The sequence below is a fragment of the Cryptotermes secundus genome, unplaced genomic scaffold, assembly GCF_002891405.2.
Source record: "Cryptotermes secundus unplaced genomic scaffold, Csec_1.0 scaffold780, whole genome shotgun sequence".
Lineage (NCBI taxonomy): Eukaryota > Metazoa > Arthropoda > Insecta > Blattodea > Kalotermitidae > Cryptotermes > Cryptotermes secundus.
The window spans coordinates 505,435-520,855 of record NW_019727405.1 but is presented as its reverse complement, the minus strand read 5'-3'; the positions used below and the strand labels follow the sequence as shown (position 1 = coordinate 520,855).

The following is a 15,421-nucleotide window of genomic DNA, read 5'->3' as shown; positions in this document are numbered from 1 at the left end:
GTGGCCTCAGAGACAGTCTGGACGCTTTCTCCTGCCGGGAATCAATTCCTCAGCGTCCAGCTACTTCCGCTCCTACTGATTTACCTAACCGCACGCAAAATTGAACAGGAACTGAGCGTTCCTGAAGGCCGTAACTAAGAAGATAGCTGTTCTTTGGTGTGACGCCGTATAAACTAGCAGCATATTACCGACGTTTCGGACGAAGCTGTTGCTTCCACTGTCAGGATACAAGAACGAAGACTGGAAATGTGACTAGGATCGGGAACACAAGAAATGCATGCGTAATTTTGTGGGGTAAATTGCTTGGTGAAGATCTCAGTTAAAAGGTCGAGCAGGAGATAGGACTATGATGTGAAGATGGAGGCAACAGGTCAATCCGAAACGTTGGTAACTTTCTACAATACTGTACGGCGTAAAATCCTAGAATGGTGTTCCGACAATGGGCACAGCAAAGCAATCAGTTTTAAATACGCAGGATCGAGTGTTCGATCCTCGTTCCAGGACAGGAGGGTTAAATACATGAATTCGACGTGTGTTTGGAGTGAAACCAAAGCTCAGTCCAGTGCAATAACAGAGATACGGCTGAACCGGATTTCTCAACACCAGATACCAATAGTGCACCTCTGATCACAACCCATTCACTTCCCATCCACACAACCTATGCCCCGAAAATCCATCTCCTTCTGGGTCTTCCAAATGGATATTTCCCAAGAGATTTACCTATCAATTTACATATGAATTCCTTGTGTTCCCCAGCCAAACCAAATCAGCAGTCCATTTAGGCTTCATGCGTTTCACTGCCCTATCAGTACTGAAGAGACGATCTGTATATTTTTCATACAGTAATATCTTAATTTGCCAATTGATTTCATGGTCCTCAATGCTTTTCGCAGACGCTTTTATATTTTTCCACTTTAATAATACCGCAATCGGTAAGTTGACTGTAGAGCGTCGAATGACTCGATAATTTTAAATAATGAATTGCAAAAGATGTGGGAGGAAGCGGCCGTGGCCTAATTTACGTTATTATGAAGGCAATTATGTGAAGGAACTGAGGGAAACCACAGTAAACCTCAGTTAGAGCAGTCAGTGTGCCGGTCGGGATTCGAAACCTGCACTTTGAAAATACAAGTAGGAATCATTATCGTTTGAGACAGCTTCCTTTATAAAACCTTGCTATTCATACTCTATTACAACAATAACAACAATGAGCGGTCCGACTGAGTCACACGGTACTGCTACTTAAAACGTCAAATGGGAGATGCCATGATATAAATGCACTGCATTGCCTTTCTAGGAAGTGCCAGTCCCTGATGATGATGATGGAATGATGACTCGGAGGGGGAAGCGGAAGTATTCGGAGAGAAGCCTGCCCCAGTGACATGGATTTCCTTGGGATTAAATTCCTGCCTCTACCGTAAAAACCGCGACTATCTACCTCAGATAAGATACGGGTGGACGTTCCGCGTGACACAGTGACGCTTCTAACTTTCCACACGTCAAGCAAGTCACCGTCTCTTTTTATCGTCGGTAAATTCTCTGAAACTCGTTACTTCGACATAACTCACTCTAATTCATCATCAACTGCACAAACAAAGGAGGTTGGTGAGGAAACGCTTCGGCCGCATCACCAATCATCCTGTGTGACTTTCTTCGTCTTACTCCTCGTCCATCCAGGAAATTTCAGGGATAACTGCAAACCACTTCTTCCCACACCTTTTCCAATTCATTACCCACAGATCATACCACCATTTACAGAGGCCGCGCAGTCTAAGACATGAACTGTCTTCTCTTGTTCGAACACTGGGATCGTGGGTTCGAATCCCACTCAAGGCATGGATGTCTGTGTGTGCGTTTATCTGTGTTTGTGTTACCTGTGTGTAGGTAGTGGCCTTGCAACGGGCTGGTCACTCGTCCAAGGAGTCCTACCGTATGTGTAAAAATGATTACTGAACTGAAAAAGACGCTAGGGCCCAACTAAGGGCTGCAGATCAATTGATGAACATAAATGAATGAAAGCAACAGGTGACAATGGCCACCGCATGCAACAAACCTTCGGCAATAGCCCAGGGGCGCGCTGGGCAGGATCAAGCTGGTGAGGACTTTCCTTTAATTCCGTAAATGGGAGCAAAAGAAGAGGAATTTCCCACAAAATGCGATGGCCGATAGATGAAAAGAGACGGGTAGAGATACAGCCTACTCTGTAACGCTGCAATTCATACCTGATCCCAGTCTCCCCCTTTCGGAGAATCTCTGAAGTCTCATAGCCAATCATCATTATTTTGGGTAGTAAGTAAAGTAAAGGTATCCATGTGACAGGCCGTGAACGCCCCTAGGGTTGTGAGACGTTGAGGGTCCACATTATCTAGACAACCAGCTCACAATCAGCCCCAATCCCATGGAGCAGAACCCTTCTTCCGCTGATCATGTGAAGAAATTTCCCGCAAAGTATAGGTCGCCATTACCCATTACTGTGTTCGCAACGGCACACAAATAAGCAGTACGTAAAGCAAGTGGAATCAAGGTCACATTCCTACGCCCTGTTTTAATATTATCATCCCATGAAAACAGCTCTCTTCTTCAGACTTTCAAACTATAATGACATAACCATTCTATTGATTCCATTCGTGCTATATGCCCCACCCATCTCAACACCAGAACTCCAAAAAGGCAAGTCCTTCTTGGGAAGCCAATAGTTGCTAAGGCAGTGACGAAATTGCCAGAGAGGCACAAGAGAAAAATAACAAAGGAGGAATGGGGTAGTTCATATAATGACGAGCTTTACAGTCTTTATTCTTTATTCTCCGCGAAGTATTACTGTTTGCAGTTTTATATGGGTGCGAAACTTGGTATCTGATATTAAGGGAGGAACACAGGCTGGGGGTACTTGAGAACACGGCGCTGAGAATATTTGGACCCCAGAGAGGCGATATAACAGGAGGTTGGGAACACTTATATAAAGAAGAGTTTCGTGACTTGCACTCTTCGCCAAGTGCAACCAGAATGATTAAGTCACGAAGGGTGAGACAAGCAACACATGCAGCACGCATGAGTGAGCGGACTCTGAGGAGACTAGCACACACAAATTATTAAAGCCAAGGTTTTCAGAACATTTATTAGAATCTACTTCCTATTCAAAAGTCAGCGTTTAAGCGCCTAAATTAAACCTTCCATAAAACACTAATTAGATCAGTAATGACTTATGCTGTCCTGCCTAGGAATTGGCAGCAGACACCCATCTAATGAAATTGCAGCGCCTGCAAAACAAGGTTCTCCGCATCATTGGCAATTTTCCAAGGTACACACCAGTCCGCGATTTGCACATGGCTTTCAACCTTCCGTACGTATACGACTATATAACAAAAGTGTGCAGGCAACAAGCAGAAGCCATAGAAAATCATGAGAATGAATATGTTCTCAGCACAGGACAAGGCGAAACCAGCCATAGAAATTAGATGAGGCTTAAACTTGGCGGCGGTCAAACATACGACCCTTCAAGTGACTCAGCTGCCATTGTGGCATTAGATACGTAAGATAGGAATGATCTGCTTTGCAAAGCATGGACTGACAGAGGACTTATATATATACAGTGCACAAGCAAGACATTTCAGCAACATGCTATACACGTACGTGTGATACACATACTTGACAAAGGCAAAGTCTGTTAATAAGAGGCAAACCCATCCAATCCTGAGAGAGGATGCTATATGAGGACTGTAACCGCAAGGATTCGTTTGAAAAAAATCTTTAGTCGTGACCTCAAGGGGCTTGGTAAGCCGCTAGTCGCAAAGTAACTCTCTCTCTTTCAGAGAAGGCGCAGTCAGCCGTTGCCAGGCAGGTGAGAACGTGAGGACATTTAGAGCAGTCAGATGCGAAACAGTCGCCAGCCAGCGAGGACACCAGCCGTTGAATACGGAAATGAGGAATCTGCATGTGTGGGGGAAGTTACCAGGCAACGACTAATGAAGAAGAATTGAGAAGACTTAATGAAATGTACAGCGTGTTAATTCACGACAGAGCTAAGATTCTTTGCAGCTACAGATTATATAAATCCAATAAAGCCTATTACCAACCCAGACCCCGCGTCTGATAACTAAATGTGTCAGTATTTTGATATATACAGCGCAGTATATAAAGGCGTCGGTTTGCGGTTGAATATTTACGCGAGATTCTCATGGTGGGTGGTAATGAATATCGTCCTTAACGCAAAGAGTACGGAAGAAAACAGGGGAAGTTAACAGTACGAAAACTTATACATAAGGATGAGAATTCATACATACGGTAATATTCCTTATTGCTTGCAAAAATACGGAAAGCATGCAACAGATTCGGTGGTGAATGGTCACGGATTCATGTATACGATAACAACACCTGACAACAAGCGACAGTCAATGTCACAAACAAATAATCACATGTGATGGCGCAGAAAATTACATTCGTTATGGCTGATGAATCAGTATCAATATTCATTCCGTTTAAATACACGGATGAACAGGGGAACTTGAAGCGGCAAAGTGACTGGAGACGGGGTTCGGTTCCCATTATGGAAGAATATGTTTTCTCTTCTCAGCAGTGTCCAAACCGGCTGTGTGGCCGTGGTTCAGAACTCGCTGTACGTTTTCATGACGTGATGCTCAGGCACAGGGACAACTGGAAACTTGTGGCAATTCAGAAACTTATCTTACAGTTTCAGGAACAGAAGAATCGTGAAAAACAAAGGTTGCTATAATTGTAACGCTCTAGAATTCATTTCGGGAGGTTCTTGATTCGAATTTCGGTTCCGTTATTGGATACCCTGAAGTTTCGCACGCCTTTGCTCGGCCTATTCAGACAAACGACGGGATATTATATAGATTAAGTCAAAAACAGTTTCTTAAAATTCCTGTCCACCAGTGGACGCTATACAGCCGAAGATACTGACAACATAGTAAAATATCCCGTAAAGAACGGTACATTTGATGTCCTCATGAAGATTGATGTCCCCTGGACTCAGCGCCTTGTACGCTTGTAGAAAGGTATCGACATTTCGAAGGGAAATCCGCTGCCTCAACCGTCAGTCTTGTACCCTGCAAGAGGGGGAAGCAGGTTTCTCGTGGTAATATACCTGAAGTCAGCAACTTTTGTGATTCCTTTAAAATATATAATGCAGAATGCTGTTTTTATTTACAAGCGTCGTGAATGTCCTTCAGTCATGATATCCTTTTCCAGTATTTAAGAAGAATGTGTCTCTAACCGCATGAAGTTTTCGTGCTACAGTGCAATGTTCCCATGTAAACTACAGTTACCAGAAACTGCTAAAGAAAATCAACATGCAGTGTCTATACTCGTTGTGTATATGTGGCTGTTTTAGTTTCGAGAGCAGAGACGGGTTCTGCAAACAGACTAAACAAACAATATACATGAAAATCACACATCCCGTAGCTATTCTGCGAATTACATAAACATAAGGATTTAATTAACGTTTCACTTGTTTTATTTAAATTATTGTAGCTTCTTAGTAAGCCCTTGGGGTTCTGCGGTGTTTCAAAACGTCCTTGAACTGTGCGCGACGGCTGTTGAGACTGCTTATGCAATTTCATGTTGCGTACACACTTCGCGGGGTAGCAAGGGTCACGCTGAACTGGTACTTAGTCCAACGTCACGTGTGACGTCAGTGATTTGCGTCTCAGGGTCCGATATCGGAGAAGGGGTTGCATACAAACCCAGACCGCCGCGCGAGAAGAACATGTGTCTGGCTCATCAAATTCACAGAACACTGAAATATCGGGAAACAACAATAACAAACACAAATTTGATTCAATATTGAATTAGGAGAAAAGTAAATTCCAGAAATAATTCATATTATTCAGTTCAGAAACCGTTTCCATGAGTTATAAAACGCTGTTGGTCAGGATACGTAACAGTCCTGAAGATACTGTGCAGCGCAATCTCTTACTTCGATAGCCTGATCTGCATTACAATCGTCTGAAAACAAAGGGCCAAGGAAAGTATACGGACTTAGAAAGAGCAAAGTAGGGAAGTAATGCAGGACAGGACATTACATTAACTTCGACAAGATGCAGTATGTTTGTGTGTAGGAGGGCGACTCTAGAGATCTGAATCCAGGAGAATTCATTCCTTTACATAATAATAATAATAATAATAATAATAATAATAATAATAATAATCAATAATCACTAATGACGGAACATGTGACAGAGGTAATCAAAACAGAAATCCCGTGTCTTACAGAATACAATTACATCCAAGGAAACTTAAGAAACACATTTCACACCATAGCTGAAAGTAAAATGTGGCCACTGACTGTAGAAAATGAAAAGTAACATAAGGACGGCTGAACTTGAATATCTAAGTGACTAGGTTACACGTGAATTTGGAAAAAGAAATGGGAAATTATGGGCAGAAGTGGACGTTACTTGATCAATCATAAGAAACCAAAAAACAGAGTAATGGCATGGTATGGCCACGCTGAAAAGTGCAAGGAGGGAAAATTTCCGAAAAAACGTTCTGTACGGGTCGCCATGAAAAAGAGGGGAGGAGGTGGAGACCCACATACAGAGTGTTTCACGACGTTAGGGTATAACTGCAGGAGGTGATTTCCTAGGTCTTTGTGATCAAGAAAGTTCATATAAACATGTGTCCGATTTTGGACGGTTACGGAGTTATGACCGTTTTAAACTCAGACTAGAAGGTAACGATTACTGACAGTAAACGGAACAAAATAATAAACCAGCATAGTACATCATACATTTAAAGTATGAATGTTGTAATGGCGCAAGGTTTATGTACAAGTAGATATGTTTTTTGGGGTAGATGTGGAATAAGTGTATCTAGACTTTAAGATTAAGAAATAGAAATAATGAAACGTACCAGGAAGCTTGGGTTTGCAAAGAAGTGTAACAGGCTATAGCTTAGTAATCAGAATGTTAGCGCGACAGCGTAATAACGCTGACATTGAGGAAGAAGCTGTATGAAGTAGGTCATAAACACAATGGCATGAGGAAAACACTGAGTCGGAGAGGGCGGTAGACCTGAAAGAGCCAACCCCCTTTCGATAAACAGCCAATGACTGGGCCACACCGACCAAAAATCATGTCAGAATGGGCAGGCCAATACACCCGGAACCCCGCGAGTCAGCAAAAAGAGGGTACATAAACTATAGAGGAATCAATCAAAAAACTTTTTAATATTATTAATTGATACAGAGTTCAGCCGAAGGCTATCGCCGAGAGGATGATGGCGAGCGCCTGTTACCTCAGCTCACGTAAGTAGTCTTACCTCATATAAGCCATGAACAATAAGTGTGATAATATTAAAGTGCAAACACCAGGGAGAGAAAGTGAAGACTAGATGGACTAGGTTTACTGAGAAAGAATAAGAGAGAGATAGAGGTACTGAGTACCCAATATCAGGGTGACAGGATGGGACTAATGTGTGTACTACAGGGTCATAACCAAATGTAATGCGAACCGACAAACGTCGGCAAAGTGTGTATATATGATGTATATAGCGACATAGGGAAATAGAATAGGATAGGAAAGGCGCTGTGAAGTTAATTGAACCTAGCATTCCCTCAAGTGTTACCCTCTTCCCTGACGACTCCAGCACCTCCCGAAGCTTCGGCGAATTGCGAGTTAAAGCCAGGACCAGTGACGTAAGCGATCGATAAGTTTACTGGAGTTTTCTTGACATAACAAGATGGTGGCAGCATACTAAACCTTGTGACAGAGCGGGACACCTCCACGCCCCCCTGTCACCACGGCGTAACAAACTGGTGACAGCGGTGAGACAACCAATCCACCCCTGTCGCAGGAGCGTAACAGTGGTGGCAGCGGTGGAATACCTCCACGCCCCCCTGTCACCACGACGTAGCAAATGTAAAGTTTACTTCGTGAAATTACCTTTAATTTGAATTTAAGCTCCACGCTATGAAGACTTATGGGAGGTGGAGGTGAGTGGTCAGCATCACGCCTCGACAGCATTAACCCTCGGAAAAGAGCACTTCATATCCAGTACACATGTACGGGGGGCTGGATGGGTCCCAGAGTTTCTGTGGACGCAGTGGAGAGAAAGAAAATCTCTTGCCCCCGGTAAAAAATTCGAACCCGAAGTCATCGGTCGTCCAGTCCGCAGCCTGTTCGCTATACTGACTACGCTGCGGCCGAGATAGTACTTCATACTTGGATATGCAGAAGCTTGTTTTTCAGAGTTCCAACCCTACTCGCTGTGACGCCACCCAGTCTGGTTTTCCAGGTACTGCCATACGCAGAGAATTAATAACTATTGGAACATTCCATATTGCAAAGACAGATATCCTTGAAACCGTTATGAGAGGAACCTTACAGTGTACGCACGATATGTCGCGAACTGCTGCGCACACGGTTATAATGGCCTAGAAGCAGGGAGAGCACTGTCGAGAACACAACTAAGTAACTAACTAACTTCATGGAGCTGAACCCTTCTTCACAAGCCGCCAGTTGTGCAGCTACACAAGACATTACCAGCATTTTGTGTAACCCGAAGGTTCATTACCGTGTTTACACGAGCCTCCAATGGTCCCTATCCTGAGCCAATTCAATCCAGTCCATACAACTCCCTCCAATCTCACTAGCATACATTTTAATATATTCACCCATCTACGTCTTGGTCTTCCCAGTGGTCTCTTTCCTTCTGGCTTTCCCACCAATATCCTATATGCATTCCTCTTCTCCACCCATTCGTGCTGTATGCCCTGCCAGTCTCATCCACCTTGGCTTCATCATTCTGATACAGGTTATGAAGCGCCTCATCATGCAATTTTCTCCAATTTCCTGTCACTTCATCTCTGTTAGGTCCAAATATTCTCCTCAACACCCTGTTCTCAAACACCCTCAGTCTATGTTCCTCCCTTAATATCAGAGATAAAGTTTCACACCCCTACAGAACAACAGGAAACATTACAGGTTTTTATTATAATTTTTACGCTTTTAGACAGCATACGAGAAGATAAAAGGTTCTGGACTGAATGGACCCGAATTCAGTGTCCTCTTAATTTTCTCGTGAATAAACTTTTGATTTGTTTCTTCTTCTTCTTAGGGGGTGAGACTGAGTCCACTCGGTACTGCGGCCACTACTGGCGTACTGTACCAGCCCCAGAAGATAGGTGAGGGTGACTGTGGAATAAAAATTGGCAAGGGAAACCAAAGTACTCTGAGAAAATCTGCCCCAGCGCCACTTTTTCCACCATGAATGCCATGCGACACGACCTGGGCTCGAACCCGGGCCACCGTTATGGGAAGCCAGCGACTAACATCTTGAGGTATGGCGCGGCCTAAGTTCGGATTTGTTACTGTTGTTCCTAAATATTTCAACTGTGCCCATTTTTAAAGGATCTGTTTCCTATCTTTATGTCGTGATTTTGCCCTGCATTTTGGTGATGAGACAGCAACATATACTTAGTTTTCTCAGTGTTTACTTCTAGACCAACCTCCTTACTTGCGTCAATTAAAGTTTGTGTGTTTTTCTTTATGGTATCTTAGTTTTCTCCCAGTAGATTGACATCATCGGCACAGGCCAACAGCTGATGTGTCCCGTTTAATTTCAGTCCAACCTGCTTTCCCTGGATCTTCCTAATGGCATATTCTAAAGCAAAGTTGAAAAGGAGTGGCGATAAAGCATCTCCTTGTTTTAGACCATTCTGGATAAGAAATTTATCAAACAAATGTTTATCTATATAGACTTCATTGTTAGTTTCGTTTAAACACATAGTATTCAGCCTAACTTGTTTCGTGGGTACCCAAAACTGTATGAGGGTACTGTACAGTACTTCCCTCGTAATAAATGACAGACATGTGTAGTCACTCTGAAGATATTAATTAGACATATTTCAAGAGATACGGCTCAAAAAGAAATATAAAAGTGTCCATGTTAGAATTATCCGTTCAAAGTTTGTCAGATTACCCTGCAAGTTTATTCAGCAAATTAGTAGATGAAGAAAGCAGTCTTCTGGGATTTGGCACCGTGTATATGTGGTGTTAACCGACGTTTCGGAGGAACGTATCGCCCCCATCTTCAGGGTTGAAGAAGTATAAGTAAATCTGCAAGCGACAACACCGTGAGACACGGTCAAGCAGACTAAAGAACATACCGTTGAGCAGAGAGGGAAGGGGATGAACTGCAAGTAAACAAGTGAAAGCAGTGGTGTGGGAGGGGTGGGGGAAGGGAGCCGGGACAAGCGTGATTTTGTGTAGGGGAGAGTGTAGCAAGGTTAAATGGCTGGGCTTTAACTGTGAGCTGAGAGTGGGGGGTTGTTATGTTGGTTGGTCATGGCCTTGTGGCTTCCTGGATCTGGCGTCATATCCCGGTGGGTGGTTTTTAAGAGAACAGATAAGGGGTTTCCAAGACTTGCTGAGACGAAACCCATCCTCTCTGTTCATATTCCCTGGATGCAGTTCGATCTCAATGGCTTCCCTAATGATGCGATCCATATAGCGCGTCTTGGTGGCGAGGATGGAGGTATTCTGAAGCTGAATTCGGTGTCCCAGTTCCGGCTCCCTTCCCCCACCCCTCCCACACCGCTGCTTTCACTTGTTTACTTGCAGTTCATCCCCTTCCCTCTCTGCTCAACGGTATGTTCTTTAGTCTGCTTGACCGTGTCTCACGGTGTTGTCGCTTGCAGATTTACTTATACTTCTTCAACCCTGAAGATGGGGGCGATACGTTCCTCCAACACCACATATACACGGTGCCAAATCCCAGAAGACTGCTTTCTTCATAGTCACCGCCGTGAAAGCCTCAAATCTTACAAATTAGTAGATGTTTATGAATCAAGGTTCATTTCAAAGACCTTTCGCAAGGACCTCTTTCAGGCAATTCGGGGCTACACTAGGCGGACATTACGACAGTTCCAACGAGAATACCACGAAAAGTGTTTCCAGGATATCGTGTTATTTACGCAGAGTTCGCATGCGTAATTCAGTACCCTTGCGTTTTGTTTAAGAGGTCAGCAAATACACGGGAATAAGTTTTTTGTTCTGTAACACGCGAAAATAACGCCCAGTGAAAGTGCCCTGGGTACATTTCCATATGAGATAGGCGCGTTGTTGTTTCAACGTGGAGTCCACATCTTTTTTTTTCCTTGGCACTACAGCCCCAGTGGGCCTAGGCCTACCTCCATGAACTTCTCCGTTCACTTCGGTTTTTCTAGATCTTACACATTCGGTAGGACTCCTTGGGCGGGTGATCAGCTCGCCGCAAGGCCTCTACCTGTACACAAACACAGAAAAACGCACACACACAAACTAAACATCCATGCCCTGAGTGGGATTCGAACACACGATCCCGGTTTCCAAGCGAGCGAAGACAGTACATGCCTTAGACCTCTCGGCTACCGTGACCGGTAGAAACAAAAATATAACCGTATACGATTCACAGATGTAATTAAAATTACGAGTACCGCTGTCATCCTGTACTGATAAAAACCGGGATTCGAAAACATTATGTTATGCTTCTGTCGGTATGTTCCGCTACAAACCTGCGTGGTCCAGTGCCTAGCAAAACACATCAAAAGTTGATTGCGTTTTATAAAAGGATTTCTTCTTCTGTCTGGCAAGGAAGAGTAACAGCCAATCCCAAACAGACTAACTACATATAAGAGTAAAAAGCGAAGGCACGGATCATCTACGAATCTTGTCCTCATTTAGGACAAAGGATTATTCTCCTCTGTTGTTTACCTTTTGCCCCATCTCTTCACTGTCAGATCTGATCTGTCTCTGGTGATATTACTCAGGAACTACACGAACCGTCGGCGGGTCCAGTGGCCGTGCGGTCTTACGTGTCCAGCCGAGTGTTTCCATGGAAGTGCATGTATACTACTCCCATGGTAAGCCGTTGTCGCGGGAACGTTGCTCGTTGCCTAGGAAACGAAGTCAACTGTTCCGGCCTTAAGGCGGCACGCCAAAATATATTTGAAGTAAAGCACAATAGACCATTGAAGGTCGCAGTGCAAGGGCTGGATTATTATGGTCCACCCTTATGCATTGATTCATATATTTGAAGTCCTGTGTGCATGTGTCTGTGTAATTTATCCATGGTGGGAGGGAAGCTTCGAGTACTTAAAGTAGCGGCATTCCCAGGGTGCAGATATTCTGAAAGTTATCGAACGTTACATTTTGAATCACGTAAATATTTGGGTATTATGAAGATGCGAAGACGAATTCTCAGAACGTGTTCCTTTTCGACATACTGGACATTCTCCCCTCAAATTCAGAATAACGCAGGAACACAAAGACCGTATCGGACAGACGGACAGGGACAACAAGCGTGTCCGTAAAATAATGTGGATTTCAGGCGTACTCACATAGTTGAGAGCGAGGTCCGGGTGGTTGGTCTGGATGCCGTCGTCAAGGATGGACACCACGACGCCCTTCCCCGTGTATCCTTTCTGCCAAGCCGGCGCCACATTCATGTCGAAGCCGTCCTTGGCGCCGCCATTCTGAAAAGTCACACCACAATTTAGTTCATCATCACTCAATACCTTTGGTAGAAATATGAGTCATTCTGAATGCCCACAAGTAGCACCACTAGTCAACAAGCTACGAGAGACACTTTCCACCATGTCAAAGATTTGTGTACTGAATTTCGAGCCAAAATAGCGGGCCTTGTTCAGTTCTATGCTTCTTAATGTTCTTGTAATTTCTCTCAGCCACAATGTGGAAAAATTGTGTTTTATTGTAGAATAAATTCATCCTCAGTTAAACAACTTATTAATTCAAATTTCGTAATAAGTGATACGTATATATATATGCCGGTCACGGTAGCCGAGCGGTCTAAGGCATGCACTGTCTTCGCTCGCTCGGAAGCCGGGATCGTGGGTTCGAATCCCACTCAGGGCATGGATGTTTTGTGTTTGTTTTTCTGTGTTTGTCTACCGCCCAAGGAGTCCTACCGTATGTGTAAGATCTAGAAAAATCGAAGTGAACGGAGTTCATGGAGGTAGGCCTAGGCCCACTGGGGCTGTAGTGCCAAGGAATATATATATATATATATATATCACACATGTGCCCATTTTGGGTCAACCTTCTTCATCTGGTCACTTCAATAGCTTTTACAGAACCGTAGCCTAAAGGCCCCATACTTCGGATAGTTAAAGGCAAGAGCCATATATCTGTGGACAGCATCATGAACCATTAGTACTTTGCTGCGCTCAGGTAGCTTATGTGTCTGGTATGAGAATTAGTACTCACTATCATCTAAAACTCAACATATATTCAAAAACTGAATAAAAGCCAAAATGGTAGCCCAATTTCGGATAGGTAACATAATTTTGTAAGAACCGTTATTCATAAGGGGCACGCGGTAGCGTAGTTGGTTGAGGGACTATGCTACAAGCCGTAAGGTTGCGGGTTCAAGTCCCGATGATGTTATTGGATTTTTTTCAGTTCAACTAATCTTTCCAGCCGCACTATGGTCCTGGGGTCTACTCAGCCTCTAACACAAATGAGTACCAGGAATTAATTAAATAATTTTCCTGGGGAGTAAAGCGCGGCCGGCGCATAAGGCTGACAACCTTACCGCCATCTTTGAGCAGATTGTCTAGATAATGTGGGACCCTCAACGTCTCACAGCCCTATGGGCCTTCACGGGCTGTTACAGGGACAGCTTTACTTTTTTTACTTTACCGTTATTCAAGAAAAAGAAATCTAATAAGGAGAAACAAACAAGTGAAACATATATATGGCTTCAGTACGTGTAAAAAGCGTAGTTTTATAAGAAATATACGGTCATATTTCAAAATAACAATTACATCAACACATTGTGACATGACGCCTGAAGATTGTAGTTGTGGAGCCACAGAAGACGGCCGCTGGTAGGCAACAGCTCAGTAAACAGGTTTCCGCGTCAACTGATAAGCTAGCAACAACAGAGGAATTGCTGGGAACGATGTTCTCTGTTCGGTCCGTGTAAGGTGGTTACTAAGAAGAGTTCAGGTGTGAATAGTCAGTCGAGTTCCCGGAGTTCCAAATGAGCAGTGAGTCTAGAGTTGGGCTCTGCAAGGAAGGCCGAAAAGATGGCGCTGTGAGCTCAGTTGACAGGCGGGCTATGAAGAGAAGACTTTACGTGTGCTATAGTACAGCGATATTTGGAGTGCGTTATTCAGTGAGACTGTTGTAGCTCCTTGTTCAAATCCGTTGCCAGGAAACGGATAATGGAAAATGTAATAGACTAAGTACACTAGTGCGTGTAACAGTGTTGAAATAGCGACAGTGTTATAGTTGTTTGTAGTGCGACCTGTAAGTGGTCAATATATTCAATAATCTGAAACCTCGTCTATAGTCATACCCCAATAACGTGACAGTAACCACACAATTCTCAACACAAGTTAACATATCAAGTCATGTCCTTATATGAATGAAATAATATAGAGTTACAATTCAAATACGGCTCCACAAGTAGGTGTTTCAGGAGACCAATTTTTTTGCCTTTTACAGACTGAATTGCACTTCTCATGGAGTCTAAGCTCCATACCTGTAACCGTTTTTCTTCGGTTCTGCCAGCCCCGGTAGAGCAATTCGACTCCTCTCAGGGCGTGTTGACTGGCCACGACTTGGGTGATTAGTGGGGCTTTAGGCGTAGGGAAATCACCACAACACCAATTAACTGTATGGAGTCTTTATTAAATTTGCACTAATTAAATAGAACAGCACCGTAGGGGTACACTTCAGAGATTCGTGGATGTAGGCTTACTTACTGTTCTGGGGACGCACACTTAATAGTTACCACAGGGCGTGTTTACGGGGATCCGAACACGTGTACCCCCGGTGAACGTAACTTTCAAAGTCTCTTTGCCAAGCACCCTCTGAATGGTAAATATTTGCCCTAGTTACCCAAAATTCGGACAAAGGACCTCCCACTTCAGACGATGATTGGCTGGACCGGGCAGACTGGGAGGTTTCTTATCATTCTCCTCCAATTAGGAAAGCGAATATCCACTAGTGTACAGTTTAGGGGTGAACTTTGCCACCTGCTGCGTGGCTGTCAAACTGAGATTTTGGGTTAGCAGGAAACGACGCTGCTAAATTTATGACCTCCCCTGTCAAGTTTAGAATTTCTAAAGAACTCGGCCTTGTTACGCATTAAATTAACTGATTTACGAAAGGGCAGCTGGCTTCAAGCTTGACCCAAGCCACTTGCTGCATGTCTCAAGGGGGGAAAATTCCAAATTGTGAGGCGAAAGTGAGGAATTTCACAAAACCCTAACCATACACAAACATCAATTGACCTTCCCATAAACTGGACAGTTACATTCCTTCCTTTTAGTATCATCCACCTAAGAATGAATATAACACAAACACTATGGAAAATAAGGTTCCTAGTTTCGGATACCCGGAAGTCGTAACCATGTTGAGTACCGGAAATTAGGCAACCCAGTAGTGATATAAAC

The 15,421-nt window shown here is 43.8% G+C and overlaps 1 protein-coding gene across 2 annotated transcripts in view; it reads right to left on the bottom strand.

Annotated features, from left to right (window-relative positions):
• The window catches only part of LOC111864742 (furin-like protease 2), a 372,580-nt gene that overhangs the window by 305,459 nt on the left and 51,700 nt on the right, over nt 1–15,421 (bottom strand). For both annotated transcript variants that reach the window (XR_002842847.1, XM_023852235.1), the window contains exon 2: nt 12,338–12,472. Coding sequence is in view for 1 of the 2 variants with exons in the window: in XM_023852235.1 (XP_023708003.1) it covers nt 12,338–12,445 (108 nt within the window). In the remaining variant the exon portion in view is untranslated. The remainder of the gene's footprint in view (nt 1–12,337; nt 12,473–15,421) is intronic.